Source organism: Somniosus microcephalus, chromosome 27 (assembly GCF_052327205.1).
Source record: "Somniosus microcephalus isolate GS21.2 chromosome 27, FLI_Smic_1.0, whole genome shotgun sequence".
In the NCBI taxonomy this organism is placed as follows: Eukaryota; Metazoa; Chordata; class Chondrichthyes; order Squaliformes; family Somniosidae; genus Somniosus; species Somniosus microcephalus.
The window spans coordinates 19,161,639-19,185,011 of record NC_141013.1 but is presented as its reverse complement, the minus strand read 5'-3'; the positions used below and the strand labels follow the sequence as shown (position 1 = coordinate 19,185,011).

At 41.1% G+C, this 23,373-nt stretch overlaps 1 protein-coding gene across 3 annotated transcripts in view; it reads right to left on the bottom strand.

The window, feature by feature from the left end:
- dmxl2 (Dmx-like 2) overlaps positions 1-23,373 on the bottom strand; it is a 131,884-nt gene that overhangs the window by 71,330 nt on the left and 37,181 nt on the right. For all 3 annotated transcript variants that reach the window (XM_085968627.1, XM_085968624.1, XM_085968626.1), the window contains exons 9-15: positions 23,084-23,258; positions 21,246-21,452; positions 19,025-19,287; positions 13,660-14,317; positions 10,745-10,866; positions 7,269-7,358; positions 311-428 (exon numbers count right to left, since the gene is read on the bottom strand). In XM_085968627.1, coding sequence (XP_085824753.1) covers positions 311-428; positions 7,269-7,358; positions 10,745-10,866; positions 13,660-14,317; positions 19,025-19,287; positions 21,246-21,452; positions 23,084-23,258 — 1,633 coding nt within the window. The remainder of the gene's footprint in view (positions 1-310; positions 429-7,268; positions 7,359-10,744; positions 10,867-13,659; positions 14,318-19,024; positions 19,288-21,245; positions 21,453-23,083; positions 23,259-23,373) is intronic.

Below are 23,373 nucleotides of genomic sequence, written 5' to 3'. Positions count from 1 at the left end.
GCTCTTATTCGGAGTAGTGTCATAGGATCTTTTACAACCACTTAACATTTTTAACATTTCATCCAAACATCAGCACCTCAACAATGCAGTGTTCCCTCAGTACTGCACTGATATGTCAGTTTAGATTATATGCTTAAATCCTGGAATGTGGCTTGAACCCATTGCCATCGGACTCGGAGGCAAGAGTGCTACCAACTGAGCCAAACTGATATTAACAGTAACATGCAACTATAAGGAGTGTATCTATATCTATATCTGGATTTAATCAAAGTGCACCATGTTAAAATCCCTTATAATTGATTTTGCATACCTTGTGCAGGTTGAGTAAAAGGAAATTCTTGCTCCTTATTCATTTCTTCTTTCTGTGGTTTATATCCCAAAATAAAATCTTCTTGAAACACATGAAGTAGCTGTGTGTTTGAGCCACACTGAAACAGGAATATAGTAAGAAGTGGTGTTAGTCACACGCATGCATAATGAATAGTATAAAATGATCACTGAAAATCTGATGATTATTTGTAATTTTATCTGTCTTTATTAAGCATGCTGTTATACTGCAGGTCCCAGTTGTCACATGCCAGTACCTGTACAGTATGATGCAGGGCTGTTCCAAGTTACACTGCCGGCTGTGCATTGCTTGCCCACCAATGATAAAGAAGCCTGCTCACTAGTTAGTCAGTCAGCTCTCTCCTAACACAAAGTCTGGGCAATTTTTAAACTTGGTTTTACATTTGGATGGAGTTATTTTACATACATTGTGAAGCCCAAATGGTGAGACTACTGCCTGGTGGAAGTCTCACACCTCTTGCGTTTAGTGGGGTCCAGAGTCAAGATTAACAACCTGATTTTGGAGTTTTGCCCACATAGCAATAACTGCACTTCAAAAGAAATTCATTCGTTACAAAGCACTCTGGGTTGTCCCAAGATAAGGCACTAAATAAATACAAGTTCTTTACTCATTTAGAACACTACTGTTACGTTGTAACAACGCAAAACTGATGTAAAATGGCACATTAAATTTGGATTTACTATTAACTGCAATTTTGGTAAAAAAATGCACTTTTATTAAACAAAAGTTACAAAATAAAGAACACAAAGCAGCATGTCAAAAAAAAAACAAACGAACCATCAAAATGGCACTCGCATCTTCTAATATGCTTATGGGTATTGTATAGCAACTGTAATAAATCATTCCTGAATCATCATATACTGTATAAACAAACAAAGGAGAGAACCATAAATAAACTAGATTGGAGCATCATAATTAGTACCTAATTAATAATGTTCAAATCTTTAGGAATAACCAGCCTTCCTTAGACACTGGAGGCACTTTGTCCAGAATTGCTACTTCCTGTACCATGTAAGTCCAGGTCACAAAATCTGGAACATGGGAACAGGAGTAGGCCATTCTGTTCAGCATTTGTGCAGGACATGTTTTCCAACTATTCAGAATACATTTTCTAAACAAGTATATACCGTTGAATGAAATAATCCAATCTGCAAGATCAAACTGGTCCCTTAAAATAGGCATAGCCAGGAGTTAAAAGACAGATTTTTTAAAAATCCCTTGAGGAAAGGTAAGAAAATGATTCCCGTTAAGTAATCTAATCTACTTTTTTCCTCAGGTCTGTCCATTCAAACAATACTTGAGAGTTAGCTACCTTAGCATTTTATTCATTTAAAAAAAGTCCTCACAAAAAGTTAAATGATGCCTAAAGAAAGTACATTATTAGGACTTGGGCTACAAGTCACAGAGCACAGATGCATGCGGAGAGAATCACCTTCAAATGTAATGACATGAATAAAAGGGACCATGCCCCATTAGTGGCAGAGTAACAATGCAAAATACATTCTACCAGCCAAAGGAATAGTCAATCCTTTAAAAAGAAGCTTCCAGACTGCTTTCCCCTGGGGTTCCATAGAAAATACAAGTCAGATTGAAATTTATGAATTGTTTAGCCCATTCTTCATAGAATGAAAGTACCCTACAAATGTCCAAGTGATCAAATTTATACTCGACTGTGACAACGTAGAAAAATTGCTTACAACAAAAGGAATTCATGGATGCAAATTTTTAAAAATTGCCTAATGACAAAGATTAAGGGCTGGATTTTACCAGCCCTGAGGAGGCGGGTCTGCTGGGAAAATCAAAAAGAATGGGAACGGGTCCCGAACCCGCTCCCAACCCACCTCCAATCAATCTTCCCAGGAGTTGGGTCCCCAATTTGCGCAGGAACGGGAAGAGGATTATAGCCACTTAACTGCCTGTTAACAGGTAGTTAACAGGCAGTTAAGAGGCTTTTTCCCATTTTGCGACTTCTGCTGCGGGCTTCCCAACGTCGGGGAACCCTGCCAGGGTAAGTAAGGTGTGCTGTGGGTCTGTTGTAATGTTTGTGTATAGATGACAGCTGCAGAAGTGGTGTGAAGGATCCAATGGGACACTGGTGAGTATCAGAGGTAAGGAAATGTTGGGAAAGTCATTTTTAATGTGTTTAGATTTTTCTGTAGGTGACAAGCTTTGAAGTGTTTGTGTGGCCTCGCCTCATTGGGAGAAGTGACAGATCGTTTCTGTACCCTCACCTGCAGCTGCCATCTGTTTTATCCCAAGGATAAACACTGTCAAATCATGTGTCAAAAATAGATGGTTCATGTCCCTTTAAGAAAACCGGTAGATGAAGAGAGTGATCAACTGACCTCATCTGGCACCAGCTTTTCCTTAATTGGCCGGCAAGCCCACAGGGCGGGCTTAACAAGGCTAATCAAGGGAAAATAGCGTCTGTGCATCAGACGTCGCTGGGGGCGGGACTAGAACCCAGAAGGCAGCAGTCCTGCCCCCAATTTGACTTGGTAAGTAAAATCCAGCCGAGTATTATTTTATCCATTAAAATCTGCATTTCTGGCTAAAAAGCTGCCACTTATAGTATGAATAAAATAAACTTAATTTTACACTATTGAATGGGAATTCATCATTTGTTGGGGTCCATCATTTGGCCTCACCCTCCCTTTACACCAAACTCCTACGAATGATTACCTGGAAAGAGGAGGGTTAGCAGTAAAGTCAGGCAGGTCCCATTACAAGTGAGTAGTCCTTTTCACAGAGTTTTCCACTCATCACTTTGCCCGGACGATAAAGATGAAAATCTCAATTCAAAGGCAAAATTTAAAAACTGATGGGTTGCTAACTTTTATCTTTTAAACCAGCAGTTGTATCAAGAAATGTGCTACCTACTGTTAAGAATTGTGCAAATTTGATATTGCTCCTGTAGAATATAAAAGCTATAGATCGGACGGATCTCGTTACACAGCCACATCAAAACACTGGCCAGCATTTTATCTAAAATTTTGGTCCTTCATAACACAACTATTGAAAGTATGAAACCATTTTAAATACAGAATTATTTAGATCAGATACTCCAAAAACTATTGGCCCAGAAATTCGGGTCTCCACGGGTGAGTACGCATGGGGTACTCACCCGTAGGCCCAATGGAAGTGCCGGTTTCCTGCATGCACGGGAAACCGGCACTTCCGTTCCTCTGAACAAAGGGGTTCAGAGATCGAACGCGTGCGCAGGAGAGGCTGCGCGTGCGCATCGAACTTCGTTTTTTTTAACAAGTTTTCCCGGGAGAGTAAGTGTCCAGAATTTAGAAATGTAAAAAGCAGGCGAAAGGCCTGCTTTTTACAAGCTAAGTGGTGAATTAATTAAAATTAAAACATTTTTTCCACAGGTTTATTGTTTTTAAATACTTTAAAGCAAGGTAAGTTTATTTTTAGCCCCGTTAGAAAATAAAATTACAGTATTTTTTCCAAAAATTTAAATTATTGTTTCAAATAGTTATTTCATGTAATTTATAGTTTATTTAAAAAGTGACTTAAAAATTTTTTTTTTTTGTTGAAGATTTAGTGCTGTTTTAGGGCCGTAGTATTTATAAGTCTTGACAGCTCTTCCTGTCAGACTTATGAATGGAGCATTCCCTGCTCCGATTGGCTCCCCATGGTCCACGTGCTCCCAGGGGACGCATCGAACTAACTGCGCCCCTGGGATACGCAAGCACTGCGCGCCGGCAGCTGGACCAGGCCCCGGATTGGAATTCCACGGGGGCCCACAGCTCAACGGCCGGCGTGCTAGGTAAGTGCAGATCGGGGGCTTGCACCCGCGGGAAGCCCCCGACCCGAATTTCTGGGCCATTATATGCATTCCAATGGCTTTTTGTGTCATCACTCCACAAAAATCAAAACAATCATACAATTATCAATATGAATAATAAACTAATCACTACCTAGTTTTGCATCAGCTTACTGAATCAACATTCATCTCCTTATCATGAAAGTGGAATATAAACAGAGTTTCTAGATTAATAAGAGACTGTATTTTAAAAGAATGTTCAGAACATATATACCTGGTTACTTACCCCCATGAAGTAAACTACTTTCAGCATACCCTGTACCAAAATATTTAATGCTTTAACTAACACTTGCACAACTACTTATTTAACAACTGGAAAATGACGATGTTAGCAGATAACTACTGAGCAGTACTTTGTTTTATATTACAATTTAGATTTTGCACTAAAAAGCTCACACTGTTCAGATATACTGTAGTACAGTACAATTAAGTATGTTCTATATTATTCGTTATACAGTATATATTGTGAATTAAATTGCTTTATGTGGTTTACTGTAGTACCATAACTTTCATCTTTATCTCGACTGTCAGAATCATCTGGTGGGGTTTAGTAATGATCTAAACTAAAAGCATCTCAAAAAGCATCTTTGCTGTTACCTGCCTTGAGGCAAATGTAACTTCATCCACTGAAATATGGGAATTCATCTGTTATCATTCCATTGATTTCTCTCAATTCTGTTTGAATTGTTGCTCCAGTAACAGTAGAGATACTCTTGGTGAGTGAAGTGATTTTTATATGGTTTGCGCAGATTGTACTCATGACATTCCAGGCATTCTTGTTTGAGGCTAATATGTCCTACAATTTCACCTTTGTCAAACAACTCAAATCAATACAACCTGCGCCTCCTTCATTTAGTATTATATGTTCTATTACGAGGAGAGTTTCTGGAAGATATCAAAACATCCACCATTGGAGGGAAAGCCCCTTACAATAAGAACCATTGCTATTCAGCTGTGGCTCAGTGGGCAGCACACTCGCCTCTGAGGAAACAATTCCCAGCTGTCTGAAAGTGGTACCTAGGCCTGCCATTGGGCCAGGTGAGACTTCTAATAATTTATGAACTCATTCCAAAAGGCAGATGGGTCTGCTGGAATTGCAACCTGAGCACAATCTAATTAATGACAGGCATGCAAGTGCTATAGCCATGGATGAACTGAAAAACAGATAGGCATATTGCAAACACTCAGAGGGCAACTACAAGGCTAAATCAAAGTACCTATTCAAGGAAGCAACTAGCACGAGATAAAACTTGAAGAATTTGATTGCATGACCAAGTGGAAGCAGGCAATTTGGAGGTCAGTTATAACTAGCCAGTCTCCTGAGCAGACTACTTGGATTATTTTAGGTGAAGGGATCATTCTGGCCATCTCTTATGAGAAGCATGTTCAGTACATCACATAGGCCCAGGAAAAGGCAGAAGCTACTCTATTTTTTGGGGACCTCAAAGTAGTGGAAATTACAGTCTTGCTTTTGATGTCTGCCATAACTTCTTCAATAGCCTCCAAATGTAGCACATAGCACACTTTATCCACTACACTTCAAATTTAAATTCTGTTTTAAAGAATAACTCAATTAGGACTCAACCCTAACATTCATATGCTTTACCTCACCCTCACACAATGCGCACTGTTGCAAGTCTCACACCCACATCTCACAGCTTGCACACAATGGCAGCTATTCAACTATGATAGCCACAGCACCCAAACAGATTGCACGTCACTCACTGACACACTTCACTCTCTCTTGCAGGAGAAGATGGCACACAACCGGAGAGGGAGAGGTGCGCTTGCATGTTCTGACCCCCATGGTGGAGATTGTACTGGCCACTATGGGGAGGGGCATCGCTGAGGCCGTGCCCACTGGCGGGGCTGAAGCCATTGAAGAGGACGGTATCCTCATACCTAATCCTCCTTCCCACATCCCAAATCGCTTCTGACTGAGAAGCTGCTAATGGTGTAAGCATGCACTTCTTACTTTCTCCTCTCCCCTCACCACAACCCTACCCTTGTCTCCTTTCAGATACCCAAGAACTGCAACCTGCCCAGGCAGTGGAGGAAGAGCAAGCAGACAGTGAAGATGAAGACACAACGTCACTTGATATCACAGTCGCAGCTACCAGTTCAGATACTGACACTGCATGTAATTTAGAGGATAGGATAGAGGCGGGATGTGCATGTGGTGAGACACCGGGCACAAGTGCGCTGCAGCCAGGGCGGGGGAAAGGATAGCACAGGTGACAGCTTGCCGGAGGGCGAGATTGCACACAAGTTCTGCTGCAGAGGACTCAGATGATGACTTTAATGGGCCAGGCTACAGAAGGCGGCTGATGGGTGTACACACACAAATGCTTGGTACACTGGAAAGCCTGCCAGAAAGCCTGCATTCAATGTCAAGGGGCATGGAGGAGTCCAGCACCAACTTGGCACAGGGCTTTGCGCAGAGCTTGGAGCCCATCCTTTCTAACATGAAACAGGTGGCTACCTCCAACAGCACACCAGTGGAATCAACCATGATGTAGCGTCTGATGGGCGATGTCTCAGCTCCCGCTGCAGCACAAGCAGCATCCACCCAACATCTGAGTGGAAGCTCAGACTGCTGCCATCATGGCTCTGGATACCAGGGTGCAAAGGGGCTTCCGGGGCATCACAGCACTCCAGCAATCTGTTCTCTAACATATCTACTCCCCAAAGACCCTCTGAGGATATGGCCTCCTGCTGAGAGCCCTTCCTCCTCCTCCCCCTTCTAGCAGCTTGTCCTGCTCTGCATGGCCTCGGCTCATTCTCCTAGTCATGCTCAATGCCAAGAGGAAGCCCTACAATGTCTTGGGACTGAAAGTAAGATTGCCAACTTAATGTCAGTCATTGTACTGTGAACCCATGTTCATTAAGAACTAGTGACTAGATTTTATGACTATTCATATTCAATGGTCGGAAAAGTTAGCTACAGGTTCAGGCTGTACATACTGATGTCACATATCAATGGTTGATTCCAAAATCAACAAAACCTGGAGTTAGAACAAGCTAAAGTAGGGGCAAAGGAAGATAAAATTCATGTAAAATTCTACATCAGTCCAAATTTCTAACCTGAGCGGTTATTACATCCAGTTCAATAATGCAACCTGGTCGAGCTGTTGATTGCTGGCTTACTATGTTGAATACCTCTCCAACAAATTTCTACAAAAAGAGACATAATAAAAATATTAAATACAACAGTTGCAAATACAAATTCTATGCAGAAATAGTTATAGCATACCAGCCTCATTTATTTTATTTTAAAGCATTCAAAATTTTAGTAAAATAAGTAGCTTAATTGCTCACATCAATTTAGCTACTTGAAACAATATGGCCTGGAAATTCCTGGGCTTAAGAGGGTGGAACAAAGTTGCAAGCTGGGCAGGGGACTAGAATTTTGGGTAAGGCCCAAGTCCATCAGATCTCTGTCCTTTTTTTAATGTTGAAAAATTTTGATGGGAGGGGACAGGTGTAAAGAGGTAGAAACAATATCCTCCCCCAGAAACCCTGGCGGCTTCAACTTTATTGCCACAAAGGGAATGATGCAAGTATACTTACTGCATAGAATCATCGAATGGTTACAGCACAGTAGGAGGCCATTCGGCCCCGTGCCGGCTCTCTGCAAGAGCACTTCAGCTAGTCCCACTCCCCTGCCCTTTCCCCGTAGCTCTGCAAATTTGTTTCCTTCAGGTACTTATCCAATTCCCTTTTGAAAGCCATGACTGAGTCTGCCTCCGTCACCCTTTCATGCAGTGCATTCCAGATCCTAACCACTTGCTGCGTAAAAAAGTTTTTCCTCATGTCGCCTTTGGTTCTTTTGCTAATCACCTTAAATCTGTGTCCTCTGGTTCTCGACCCTTCCGCCAATGGGAACAGTTTCTCTCCATCTACTCTGTCTAGACTCATCATGATTTTGAACACCTCTATCAAATCTTCTCTCAACCTTATGTGCTCTGAGATCAACCCCAGCCTCTCTAGTCTATCCACGTAACTGAAGTCCCTCATCCCTGGAACCAATCTCATAAATCTTTTCTGCACCCTCTCGAAGGCCTTCATATCCTTCCTAAAATGCGGTGCCCATAATCGGACATAGTGGGGGAAAAATTCAGTTGTTTGCGCCTCCCGTTAGCGCCTTAAGAGGGCGCTAATGGGGCGCAAAGCAACTAGCGCCTGGGCGCGGCGATGTTTGTGCCACTCGCGAAATTAACTAGACATTTTGCGGCGGCGCTCAGCACAACCGCCATGATCTCCTGCGCCGGCAGATTGTGATGTCAGTCGAGTGCGCAACACCCCATTAGCGCCCCGGATCGGATATTGAGTGGTGCCCCCTGCCTTACTGCCTGCCGCTAGCAATGACAGGTTGAGGCGAGCGTTATGCTGTCAGAAAGGGACTAGGGGAGCGCTATTTAAAGGCGACCGCTTCCTGCCTTTTTTTGGCAGTGACATTTTTGCACCACGCATTCTGAGAGAGAGAGCGAGAGAGAGAGACTGACTTCTGGAGAGATTCAATGCTGTGTGAAGGAGTTTTGAGTACTGAGCAGCACTTTGCAGGTTTATTTAGATTTGCCCTTCCTTGCTTCGCCAGCACTCTGAGGTAGCGCCTTGCTCCTCGGCCTTTGCGCCTTAAGACAGGTGTGAAGCGCCTGATTTAGCGCTCCAATCACCTCCAGGGGCAATAAAAGCCAAGTTTGCTGTCGGAGGCGATAATTAGCACCAGGTGCTAAACATTGCGCACGGCCGATAATGGCGCCCCAAATGGGACGATAGCGAATTTTTCCCCCAATACTCCATATGAGGCCGAATCAGTGTTTTGTAAAAAGGTTCATCATAATTTGCTTGCTTTTGTACTCTATGCTTCTATTTATGAAGCCCAGGATCCCGTATGCTTTCTTAACTGCTTTCTCAATCTGCCCTGCCACCTTCAACGATTTGTGCACATATACCCGCAGGTGTCTCTGTTCTAGCACCCCTCTTTAGAACTGTACCCTTTAATTTATATTGGCTCTCCTCATTCGCATAAACTGGGAAGTGGAGGCCTAATGCTGGTTTCCCAATGGCAGTCGATCACAGAACATTAGGAAAGTGGCTCTACAGAAATTGGCAGCATCTTTTGACAATTTAGCTCTTCAGCCTAAACTAGCAGTCTCCCCCTCCCGATAAAGCTGTAGGATGAAGCTCCAACATTCTTGGTCCTCTGTGGAGCAGATACCCAGGAAGCACCATAAAGGGTTCAGGCACCCAACTCTTCATGTCAGTTGAACCCTTCCCTGGTGGTAGAAAGGGGCTCGAAGAATTTCAGTCCCTATATTTAAAAAAAAGCAATTTGACTAATTCTCTTGCTCTGTTTGACCATTAAAAAAAATGTTGTAATTTGGGTCAAGTTATGAACGGCCAGGGAAAACACACACCATATACAAATTGACACAAACACAAATCCCGCAAGAATTGTACACAATTACTACAGGAAATACAGTGCACATTGCTCATCGTGCTGCTATATCAGATGATCTGCAGGAATGAGAATCAACTCCTCCATGACCACCTCAGTATGGGTGCAGTTATATACCAAAGTTGCACAGTGGCACAGCCTGCATTAGGAATCTGCAAAAATCGTAGTTGTGAATGGCTCCTTAAAAGCATAGTGAGCTCCAGCCTGCAGGTAAATGTTGCAGTCTTTCTAGCCTGGAGAAAATGGATGCAAGAGATCCAAAAAGAATCAAGAGCAAATAGAACTGACTGATCAACAAAAGAATACATCAGAAAGAATACAAATAAGGAAACCAATACTTAAAGAAGATGAGTCGTATTAGAGAGCGACTATATATTGTGCGAGTGGTGAACCTTACCCATTAGCAACACATAACAGCCCATAATCAATCTAAAATGACTCAGCAACAAGTATATTATGTGGTATAAAAATATTAAAACCATTCTTATTCTCTGCCCCTAATTCAGTGCACATGCCACTGAAATCCTCATTCACGCCTTGGTCATCTCTATACTTGATTATTCCAAGACTTTCTTCTCTGGCCTCCCATCCTCTACCCTCCATAAACTTCAGCTCATCCAAAACTCTACTGTCTGTATTCTATTCTGCACCAAGTCCCACTCATCCATCACCAATGTCCTTGCTGACCTACATTAACACACAGTCCAACAACATTTCAAATTTAAAATTTTTATCCTAAATCTCTTCATGGCTTCACCCTCCAGATCTCTAAAAACCTCCTCCAGCTCTACAACCGCACCCCCCCAAACTCTCCACTCCTCCAACTCTAACCTCTTGTACATTTCCCCTCCATGCCTTGCCCCACCATTGGCAGCCATTTGGGCCCCATGCTCTGAAATTCCCTCCCTAAACCGCTCTGCCTCTCTACCTTCCTTTAAGACTCTCCTTAAAATCCATCTCTTTCACCAAACTTTTGGTCACCCCCTCCTATATGAAAATCAATTATGTTTTTTATTGTGCTTAAAGTTATTTAAGAACATTTTATAATGACAGTTATAATATTAGTTCTAGGTTTTTGTTTTTGGAGCCATTAACCTACCGAGATTTCGGGATCAGAAAGTTCATCCAGAAGTTTCCTAGCATCAACCACAGCCTGGTAAAGCCTGAGATTCTGACCATCGGAAGCGACAAAACAAGCACTAGCAGAGTTGCAGTAGGTCCCTAAAAATCAAAGTGGAATATAATTATGCATAATTCTATTAAAAATGTTTTAAAGGTTTCACAGTAAATAAAGTAATATAATTTAATAGTTAACCTGGTAATAGTTGTGTCCGTTTATAATTGTTTGAAGAGAATAAAACAATGAACAGTGCATCGGTTAGTAACAATGGGGTATATTTTGCTGTGTGTATAATGTTTAGATAACAGTTCTTAGACTAAACTAGGGAGATGTAGGAAAATAATTCTTTTTAAGCTTTACACAGCCAAATATTAACCCAATAAAGTTACTGCAAATTCTTTTGAATACAAAATTCAACAGATCAGTGAAGATAAAAAAATCAACACCTACTCAGGCTACAAATAATACATTTCCAGTTCTAAATACTAACAAATCCCTCAGATATAACCGTGGTGATTTATTTGGTGCTATAAATTTGTTAAAGACATCAGACTAAAAGGTTACATATATATCTTTAGCCTCGAGAGGTTCCAATGTTTTGGAAGGCAGCACTGACCCTGGGTGTGGGGTATGATTTTGAACCAGAAGTGTCGCTGTAGAAATAATGGATGTCATGGCGCAGCACTTCAGCAAGTCCGGTAAAAATCCAGGATTCAACGCTATTAATAACAGCTATTGCATTTACAGGATAAGAGAACTGTGTATGGTCAAGAAACATTTACAGCAATAGAATACTAGGAATATATTGTTTTGAGCAGATTGCTTTGAATAATGAACATTAATGAACGATAAAATAATTTATAAGTTAGCACCAATATATTTGAATAATTTTTTAATATACATATCATAGAGAGGTCGGGATCAGATGATGCAGTGGGTTAGCACTGTCTTTTCATCTCTAGGATCCAGATTTGAATCCAGCCCAGGCTAATGGACTTCTCTCTACTGATTGTAAAAGGTCCTACCTAAAATAGCCTTGGATAGCTCAACCCAGTTTCCTTTCGGCATAGGTCTACAGCACAAAACTGGCCACAGAAATGCTGCAAGGATGGCTTGCCTGGAAAATTTCACATTCAGTAATTTTTTGGACAAGGAGGTGATATATTGCGGAGGAGTCTCTGGGTTGTTTCGTTGTCTTTAATTTTGCAGGCTGCAACTTTTGCCACTGCTTTCCAGAAAGGCCACCTGATGTGTCCCTTGGAGCTTGAAGATAGATGTTCTCATAAAAGCCAATGTTTAGAAGCCAACATTGTGTTAGTCTTTTCATATGGCTTACCTTTATTTAAGAAAAGGTAAAGCAGCACACTGATGTGGTTCTGATGGATGCAGACAGTGAGGAAAAATGAAGATCAGGGAGTTCACAGGAAACATAGACTCTAAGGCCGCGATTTCGCCAGCCATGGCGAGTTGGTGCGGCCGAAGTAGCCAGTGGCCTCAAACTCCGCACCCGTCTTCATCCCGCCTCCTCCAAGTGATTTTGCCCTGATTGGGCTGGTTAAGTTCACCCTGCGAGGTTCCCGGCCAATTAAAAAGGAAGGTCTGATGACGTCATCTGATGATGCGCCATCAGCCAGTTTCCATAAAGGGACCATGTCCACATTCATTTTGACAGTTGTGCTGTCAGTGATCTACAGCATTGAGGTGCTGCAAACACTGAAACACTGCACAAAGGTGCACGGCTGCACCCAGGCTCTCCCATGACTCCGTCCATATGCTTATGGAGGGAGTCACAGCATGCAGGGAGGTTCTCTTCCCTTCCTATGGCCGGTAGTGACCTCCCCATGACACCAATGCAGCCTGGTTGCACGTTGCACAGGAGGACATAAGCAGGGATGTTGTCAGGAGGACCTGGCTGCAGTGGCGCAAACCTTTCAATGATCTCAGTAGATCACGAAACGTTACTGCAAAACTATACTCAACCTCATCCTCCTGTGCCACTCATTATATCCCCATCACTCTGCCTTCCCTCCCCTACTCCTGCACATCCTTACTCACACCAACTTACTTTGCACCTCCACCCATCCCTCTCTATCTACATTATCACATCCCCATCTCACTAGCCACCCCTCACCCTCACCCTAGTCCAATCATACCAACTAACAACACACAAAGGTAGGCACTTGGGTGTTTTAGCCAATGTTCATAAGCTTTCTGTTAATGTGCTGTCAAGCACTGAAATCTTTATTGTTGCCACTTTGCCTTCTTGGACAGATGTGTGTATACCTTTGAAAGTGTCTTAGTGAGTTCCAGTGAATGGTGAGACATAACGTTCCCCCCCCACCCCAATGATGATGAGTATGAAAGGAATGGCTTGGACATCGTAGGGATGCTTTATGATGTTGGTGTGGGGTGGTGCCAACCTGGCGCATTATGTGGCAGTCAGGATGTACAGTGTTAAGTGAAGCAAATCTGGACATGGTCAGGCCATCGCTGACATCCCGGGCAGCAATGTGCATGGGTGATGATGCCCTGTATCCAGTGCAGCATCAGTTGATTGCGGAGAAGGTTGGTGTGGATGTTGGAGTTGCTGATGTGCCTGGTGATGCTGGTATTGGGGCTGATCGTGTTGGGATTCTGAAGACCAACGTGAGATTTTTAAAGGGCACCGATGCTGATGGAATAGATGGCAGGTGAGGTTGAGATGACAGAAGTAATATTGGCAAAATTCAGCCCTAAAAGGCCAAGTGTGTCTCCAATTTTCCGTGATGGAAAACTATGAAAACAGTTTGAAATTATAACATGATAAAAGATTCTATTATTTTTGACTAACATGCCTACAACCAACTTTTCTGATTAAATATTTTAACTGTATCAAAACTGATTTTCAAACTCACCAAGGCAATAGCTTGGGATCAACGTTGGAAGCCAGGCCACATTCGAAAAAGCTGATGTATGCAAGGAATTGATACGTGCCAGCTCTGAAACTCCCCCAGAGTATGACAATGGTCCTATTGGGTCCATACGCCAAAGTATCAGTTCACTGTAGATGGCATTAGGGTCATGAAACGTTCGTGTAGCAGCATTTTTAACCTGCTGTGAAGTTGGCCCTTTTAAGGACTTTGCAGGTTCTACCATAAGCTTTTCTTTTTCAACAAAGTCAGCTTCAGGAGTCATTAGCGCATTGTGATGTGAAGAGGTCAACAGCAACGGTAGCACTGAATGGCAAGCCAAGTCATTTAGATGAAAACGGTGTCCACAATATCTGAACTTGTGCGACACGATTAGAACTGTGGTGAAGGCAGATTCTTCAGCAAAAGTTACTGCCCACTGGTTTAGTGACCCATCAATGTGTTTTGAAATCATCATAACTGATGGAGTGATGATATTTATTTTTGAGCTACTCACAGAATGGGTCACTCCATTGATATTTGGATTATTATCTGGAAGGTGCTTAATATTTTTAACAGTACATGCATACATCATGATATTTTTGCTGAGTGAGTTAGCATCACCAGTAGGAAAAGCAACAGGAATCCGAGATGAAAATGCTACCTAAAATGTAAAAAGAGAATTGGATATTTTTAGTTAACATACATTTCTGCATGATTTGAAAATTATCTTCTGGCTGGAGGAAGCAACAACTTACATTTGTATTGAACCTCTCACATAGTAAAGTATCCCAAAGAGGTGAACACAGGTGCCAAGCAAAGGGGGCAGAAGAGTTAGGGGAGGTGATCAAAGGCATAGTTAAAGAGGACAGGCTGAAGTAGGCTTTTAAAAAAGGAGAGAATTGAGGTATCAAGGTTGAGGATTCAGGAAAGAGTTCTAAAGCATGGAGTCAAAACAGAAGTTTGCCAAAAATATATTGGCCACTTTACATGAAAATAATCAGTAATTTAGTGATTAGATCAGTCTTAATGGAACTTAGCAAAAAAAATAAATCACAGATGTTTCCTGAACTAACAAAACAGCCAAATGCTTCGATTGTTAAACTATGGAAAATATTATGCACTGTAACCTGGAAAATATTGTTGCTCAGTTTTTGTAAACCTCTCAGTTCCTATATGATCACACTACAAAAGAAACATCAGAAGCGTGTGACTAACTGTAACTGGTATAACTCGATCAACTTTTTTTTTTTTTTATATAAACAGTTTTAATTGCCACTGTATTCATTCCACAAATTTTTAGATCTGAATTAGCAGATTATTTTGCCAAGCAAGAGGTACATTGGGGACATTTATATGTAGTCACTAGCTTAGTTTGCAAAATCTTTCTTTATGATGGAATAAGCAGAAGTAGGTGCTCACTGGCCACAAGAATGCTAAAATTAAGTACATATGGTACAATTACATGAAAATTAAGCACTTTCTTATACAACAGAACCAGATGCCAGAATAACTTTTCCAGGCTACATCAATATGGAGATTACAGATTTTATACTGCTTCCTTTTATAATACGAAAGCTGCAACTGAACTGTGAAGACATCGCATGATTAAAATATTATAATTAAGCCTTGCCTTCGAGATGAAGTAGGGAAAACAATGACTTGGCATCCAGCACTACCATCTCATCTTGCATCATTATGAGCAACAAAATACAGATCCTAATACAGTAGGAGTCATTTTTTTTGGGGGGGGGGGGAACAAATATTGAAGTGTAAATTTATATTTTTACATAAATTACTTAGTTACGGTGTTCAAACTTCTAGATACAATTCTGTGAGCATTCTATCAAGTATTCTATTAAGGATAGGAATTGAGATAAAAGCCTGAAAACTAGACAACATAAACAAGTTAATTAAATGGATAAACCACAATTAAACAGCAATGTGGTCTCACATAATTAATTAGAGAACATTGCCAGTTTCATATAAATGGTCCATAATATACAAGCTTTTGATGCCCTCTAGTCAAAACCCTGTAATTAGCCAGAAGTGCCTGGTGGGACACCTCCATTTGAGAGACGTTTGGATACCCAGTTTTACAGGTATTGAAATTTACCTTAAATGGTTCACTTGAACATTTATTTTGTTCTAAACACCAAACTCGTGTTTTTGGGTATTGCTGGCAAAATTTTAGAAGTCTTGAACACGTCTTTTAAATTGGACCTTGACTGTTTCGTTTGCTATTTAAAATCTCCAATTCCCAGTTGTTATCATTAGCTTTAGCTAAAAAGATCATCCTTATGCACTCTTTTTCCAAAAATATTATCTTCTAAAGAAAAGTTTTCAAGATTGAAAGGTTTGAACAAATCTGGTATAGATTTAAAGTTTTTTTGGAATAATCTAGATGTATATTCAAACAGTGTAGCTAGCATCAAATCCAATTACAGGATTCTGACAAGTTTTGCTCCACCACTGCCAAAACACCCGTGACAAAACTTCATGTTAAAAATAACCCGAAAACTAATACAATGACATTTTTTGAAGTCCTCAACTTGCACAAATGGGATAGCATGCATCCTAACAAAATACCACATTTACAATTTCTGGGAACATCTCAGTATGTAGTATTGGATCAAACTTCTAGACAGAAATAAGATATATTGTTCTTGCAGGCAGTGCTAGCTATGAATAGTATGGTTTAGAAAAAGGACTGAAACACACTGCCAGTCTGGCATAAGAAATTTCAAGATGCTAGGCCCTATAAAGGATGATCACCCTTTTGTAACTAGGTTATAAGAGAAAATTTATACTTTGATCCAAGTGTTGAAAGCAGGCAAAATTGAACAGATTTGATGGGCTGGAATGGGTGGGGCGGTTAAAGAGACATTGATCAGTCAGAAAACTATCCTGACAAGTCTCCAATAAACTGGGTCAGTGATTGTGACAAGGCTCCAGTGAAGTGTGGCCAGTGATAAGAGTCAACATTATGGGCTGGATTTTCATTGAGGAGGCGGGACTACAACTTTCGTGGTTGTAGTCCTGCCTCCATTGAGTTGTAGCCAACCCACGCGATTTTGACTTGATTGACCTTGTTGAGCCCGCCCAGCGGGCTCAGCAGGCCAATTAAGGGCCACCCGGCAACAGGTGACGTCACAGATTGATATTTCATCTGTCAAGACCTTTTGACAGATGAAATATCAGCGTTTCACAGCTGTTTGAAGCTGTCAAACACTGACAATCTGTACTCCAGGTTAATTCCTTCCTCTCAGGATGATTTAGAGATCTCTCTGGAACAGAAAGCTACAATTTTTGACAGATCACGGCCATTCTGCTTTCTGTGCCGGTGAGATGAGGGACTCCCGAGACCTGAAGGAAGGCTGTAAAGGTAAGTAAAACTTCATTAAACACTTTAAACACACTTACCTCTGCACTCATGCACCCATCACTCACCTGAACACCGGACATCTCGACCCCTCCAAGCCCTTCAGCCCACCTCGCTAACTTGGCGTGGTTTGGAGCGGTCGGGAATCCCACACTTCAAGAATGAAAATAGGGATTAGGCTAAAAACTGCCTGTTAACTACCTGTTAACAGGCAGTTAATTGGCACTAATCCCCTTCCCACCTTGGGGAGGCGGGTCAGGTACCTGCCTCCTTTGAAACTGGCATGGAGGCGGGTTGGGGGCGGGATGGATTCATGCCCCCCGATTTCGGGATTTTAACCCCCCCACATGCCTTCAATCCCGCCTCCACGGCCCAATGAAAATCCTGCCCTATAGGTCCAGAATTTGCTGGAGCAGGACATCTTGTTTAATATTTTTCCTCACTTCTCAGCTCAAAAAATTTGTGTGCGCAAATTGCTGGAAGGGTGAGCTGATAATAGCGCGGCAAGGGCAACTGGGACCTTGGTGAACAACGGGACCAACAGACTATCTCCTTAACCAAATAAATTTAAGGATAGAGAAAGAAGCAGAGGAAGCAGCTGGAGAAGGAAATAACAGTCAAATTAGATACAGAAAGAAATAGAGAGAAATACATTTTGGATTGAGAGAGAGGAACAAGAGACAGAAAGGAAAAGTAAGAAGAAATTTTTTTTTTTAAAGTTTAATTTTTAAAATCTCTAGCAACAATTTACTAACTGCAGGGATGAGATTCCACAGTTTCAGTTGTTCCCTTTTTGGGCCAGAGAGTTTAAGTGGCATTGCAGAAACATAAACCTCGTCATTAAAAGGGTCCTTATGTCATTAAATACCAGCCTTAACTTTCTGCGGAGAGAGTAATTAAGTTTTAACAGTGCAAATGCAGCAATTTCTTGAAACTCATGGGGATTTTGATGGCGTGCTCCCATTTTTACGAGGCTAACGGCAGTGCAGCATAAATCATCCAGCAACGTGTGGCGATTTGCAACTCCCGACATATCGCTTCCTCGTCACAAATTGCTGGGTTATTTACACACTAATAACGATGTGCACATTAAACTCGCCGTTACTTTCCCAACTAATTCTGGGCCAATGCATGATTTCAAAGTCATCTGGAAATTGTCTTTTTCAAAAGCACTGACTGAGCAATTCCAGATCTCAAAATTGGAGTCTTTGCTGGCATCTAGCTCTCAATATACCAGACAGCTGACAAAAGCTCTGTTCCTATACTTCAGGCTCTAGTAAAAGCTGGAGGATGTTTCAGTCCAATGAGGACATACACTGCTGAAATTAAACTCGAGGAGCAGAATGACAGCTAAAGCAATACTCGCCTTCATTTTAGACCAGGGAAAAAGGAAAGAGCTTACAGTAAACATTAACCCAAAATTTCCAATCTCAGTTTGACAACCAATTGAAAAAGACACGTGATGACTAATAAGTACAAGGCAAAAAGAGGAACTGCTGGTTTATTGTTAGCCCTGGGATTTGTAGTAGGCCGAAAATGTCTGTATAAAAATCTCTTGGAAAGAGAAGTGGCAATTTAAAAGAAAAAAAAATCTAGTGATATTCAAGTGTCTAAGAATGGAAGACCAGACCTAAGGAAGACGTTATTAGTCAAAACTTCATGTAATGTTGTGAATTACATTAGAATCCTGCTTTGAATCTAACCTCAAATTGATTTGTAATTTCTTAAGTGCAAGATACTGATTAGCCTCAAGTGAAAACTATTCCAAGAGTTTCAAAGAAAACAAAAGCAAGTAATGAGTATTTTAACTATGCTAAATAGCACAGTAGTTGATTAATCATGATAAACCCAATACATGTTTTAATGCACCCAGCTGCTCAACTCCCTACTGAACTTTTATTACAATTTCAAATGAACAAGTTTGATTTTTGAAATATAGATTTTTTTTCCCAGTTTAAAACAAATATTTTAAAAGTCTTTTATCTGTACCTGGACTTGTCGGAATATTCCTGGGTGATACTCATCTAAATACTTCACATGCCACACTAAAAATGAACCATCTACAGGATGGATTGTAAACAGCATATCGGCATTTCTGTTCCACTCAGTTTGCAGTGTCTCAATTTTTCGATCCAACAACATGGTGGGCAGTGGCACCCCCGCAGAAGACGGTGTAGATACTTTGGTGCTCCCATCTTGTTCAGCCTCTTCATTCTCATACTCTGATCCTTTCTCTGAAGTTTCATCTTGTTCTGTGACAAAGTTGAAATAAATCAGCCATATAATACAACACAGAAAACTTAGCGCGACTTCAAAAGTACCCAGTGCATTCTTTAATAAGCATACATCTCTTGTATGTTATTTTGATCTTCAGTACATTCCACAATCTGCAACACAGATCAGAGGAACTCAAGTGTGAAGTTATAGAAATATAGAATTTTTCTGTTTTAACCAAGAGAATCTCACAATTCAGTCAAAAATATTTTCATTCATTACATTTCTTTTTAATCTCATCCAATATGATTCAGTTAGCATTTGATCTTGCACCCAAGTCACCGAGAACAGACTGCAGGGGGTGAAATTCCTCTTATCTAAAATAGGAGAAAGCTGGTTTTCTTTGTAACTAACAATCCATTAACAAAGAGAAATTGCACTTTTCAAAAATTTCATTCGCAGGTCATTAATTACAGGAAAAAACAGGTACTCTTATTTTTACATTCAAATAGGTATTTCAAGCCTAGTTCTTCGCAGGCATTGAACATAATACTCCAATACAAAAGCAAAATATTGCAGAGGTAGGAAATCTGAAATAAATTCATTATTTCAGAACATAATACTCTATTCTATTGTTAAGCTTCTTGCATGTCTTTTTAAAAAAAGGCAAAGCCTCAGTAGTTTTTTGAACTTCATATCTACCTTTCCAATCTATAAATGTTGTAAAACAATATAGTATCTCAACTCATTTTAAATCTTCTGATCACTAAGATGAAGCAATTTTATTTTGAAAAACAAATGCCATCCAGCAGGATGGTCCAGTCTCCACTGAGTTTACTGAGGCAGTGATAGAGAACCTCAGTGCCAAGAGTAAGGCAGGGGAAGTGAAATGTCTAGGGTTGTTGTCCAGATTGCTATCCAGTCACATCTGCTGTTAGTACAAATGTACAGACATTAGGTGAAGACAGGATTGGAATTGGTTGTAATGCCCCTCTCAGTCGAGTAGCTTGCCAGCACGCACAATCAAGGCCCACACATAATTGGCTGCCATTTAACCAATGTCCCACCAGTGCCTATAGAACTGTGCTTCAGTAAGGAGACAATAATTTCAGTGATGGTTTAGGAGGGGGAAAAATTTTATTTAAAATGCAGTACAGTATTATGTATAGGTTTAAAGTGAGAGGCTCAGAAAGTGTTTTCCTACATTGTCGTCTATTATATTCCCTCTTCCACCAACACTCACATTTTAGTTGTCCCTTCCATTTCCACATACCATTACCCAACCAGGAGAATGAACACATGACTGGTTCTCATACAGTGACCACAAAGGACTGAATAATGCAGGATAAGAACACTGGGCTTGCAGCTCCAGGCCTTGGGCTTGAGACAGATGAGATTGACATGATGAAAGACTCTAATGATAGCTGTAAGGGATCCCATATGACACAAGCTTGACCAATCTCAACCCACTGCCAAGCAAACATGAACTGAAAGCATAAAACTGCCCATTATTCAGAACTCTTAGCCTCACTCACAAAGAGTTTAACAATAGGTGGTCCAGAAAATGGAAAGAATACACTGATGCAGCAGGGGATGCCCTTCTGAGATTTAAATAACATATTCTGTGGCAGTGCAGAGCGGAGCGGACTTTACTGAAGATGATTTTTGACTAAACAGCATTTGAAGCTAGGACAACAACTTTTACAATTGTGACGGATAAAAATAACTTTAACCATTCTAAAGCAAGCAGCATAACAACTTATAGTTTGGGTTTTTAATATCAAATTGCATCAATTGCTTTGAAATAGTTGTTCACCTCGTTAAATAAAACTGACTGCCTAGTGTTTGTTCCCTCTTTAATCCCCCTAGGTAAGTGGATGGGCAGATAACCTGAACAGAATGCATCAATTACAGTAGTTAAAAATCAAATCCTGCAGTAGATTAAATTGTGCTCACCTACATCATAGAACACAAACTTTTTACTTGCCATGCTCACCAGTGTCTAGTTTCATTTTCAATCCATTCTGACTGGCATTGTCAACTTCATCCTCTATCTGCTGATCTGTGAGCTTTTTCAATTGCTCCATGAATAATTCCATAGACGATGTAAAATGCAGCTCTTTATTGTTCAGCCAGTGAACCACAAAATTTCCACCTCCTTCTTCTATGTTAAAAGCTGTGCCAGCTAGTGCTGGTGGAATATCTGTGCATAACAATTGAAAAATTTTCATAACATATTAAACTGAGAAATATATTCATCTCCAACGGAACAGTATTATGCATCAAATCAAACCAAAGACACAGTTCTCTTTTTCAGACTTTCCCCAATGATCATGTTCAAAGACACAGTTCTCTTTTTCAGACTTTCCCAATGATCATGTTCAAAAAGAGTTACTATGTCAGAAAACTCAAGGCAACTTTAATAAAACTCATTGGTGTATAACCAGCTTTTCTATTTAAACCTCCCATCCATGCCTAGAGTCCAACACACCTGCATTCATAACATTTCCAACCAAAACCGCTTAGCAAACGTAGGAGAACTGATTAAATGGCACCTTTATAAAGTGTCTCTAGATTAACCTTAAGGCTCGGCCCTTGAACACTTCCTGATTTCTCACAGCTAAGTGGGGTATGCACAGTACACTGCACGAGTCCCTTGGCAATATTCTGGTAGAAACTAGAGCCTAGAAAATCCGCAGTGGCTACATCAGGATGATGCCCTCCACTGACCACATCGGAGTTGGCGGGGTCAGGCAGCAGCCTACAAGACCCAGGGCTTTGGCTGTCTGGTGGCAGATGTGTGACACCTCATCCTCACCAAAGCCACAGGAAAGTTCTGGCTCCATCATTTCGCAGGCCCAGGCTTGAACCCCAACCTCGACTCCTAGGTGAGTTCAACTCTGACCCCTTTCAACCAGGTATGCCTGGTGAAACCAGAAGTTTCTAGCAGATTTTCATCAAACAGAGGGAATTCACTGAAACAGCCACCAGTTTTTAGGGCTGAATGGTATTCAGTGGAAATTCTTCTTAAATTATCACTTTAATATGACTATCAAAAATAGCAAAAGGTTTAATCTATTTCTTGAAATATCAAAATAAGGCCTTGTTAGAATATCACATTATTGTGGACGCATGTGGCAAAATAATATGGGAGAGATTTTAACGGGAGCATGGGATTGGTGCGTGGGAAGCCCGAAGCGGGTGGCGCACCGGAGGTTCTGAAGGAAGCAAGTCCTGGCCGATTTGAGCAGCCAGGCCTTATTTTAATATTTGAAATTGTTCTTCTGTGCAAAGCTGGTGGGACTTGCAAAGGCTGGCAGGTGGGAGCAAGAATTGGGGCAGAAGTGGGAACTGAGATGAGAGCCAGCCACCGCCAAGAACCCAATTTAACAATCCCCAGCACAAGTAAGTTCTTGGGGGGTGGCCGGGGAGGGCGATATCCCAAACTGATGCCAATGGTAGAAGGGAGAGGAAGGATCAGGGCAGGGGTGGCGAAGGATTCCTTCTGGGGTCAGGGGGAACATTCGCGACTTTTAGATTTAAATTAGGCCCCCATCTGCCTACAAATGGAGGCCTCAGCCGACTTCAAAGTTGGTGAAGATAAAATATCGCCAGGTGGCAACTTTACACTGTTGGGCTGGAAAATTGACTCCGATGATTTCAAATTCTTCCACACACAGTTCCCACCTGGCAGAGGTGGGAGTTAAAAATCGGCCCCTATGAAATTCTAGCCTCAAGAAAGTTACTGTCACCTTTCAACAGTCAATTAATTTGTATTAAAAATTATCTTAGTTTGGTAAAAGCAATTACAGTTCTAGTTTTACTAATCCCAACCTGTATTCGGATTAATGCTCGCTGCAATATGGAAGTGACAGAGTGCATTAGCATAGTGTGAAATTTGTCTGTGGACTTCATGCGATCCAAGTTGGCTTGGCAAAACTTCCATATGGGCAGCCAGAACTGAAGATCTGCGACGACGATTTCTTAGATGTTTCAAATGGTGAATTGTCTGCAAAACACGTTAACCCAATTAACCAGTACACTAATATTTATTCTTGTGGTAGATTAAGAGTATTAATAATTTTTAAACCTCCCAGCAGGGACCAATGCAATTTAAAAATAAT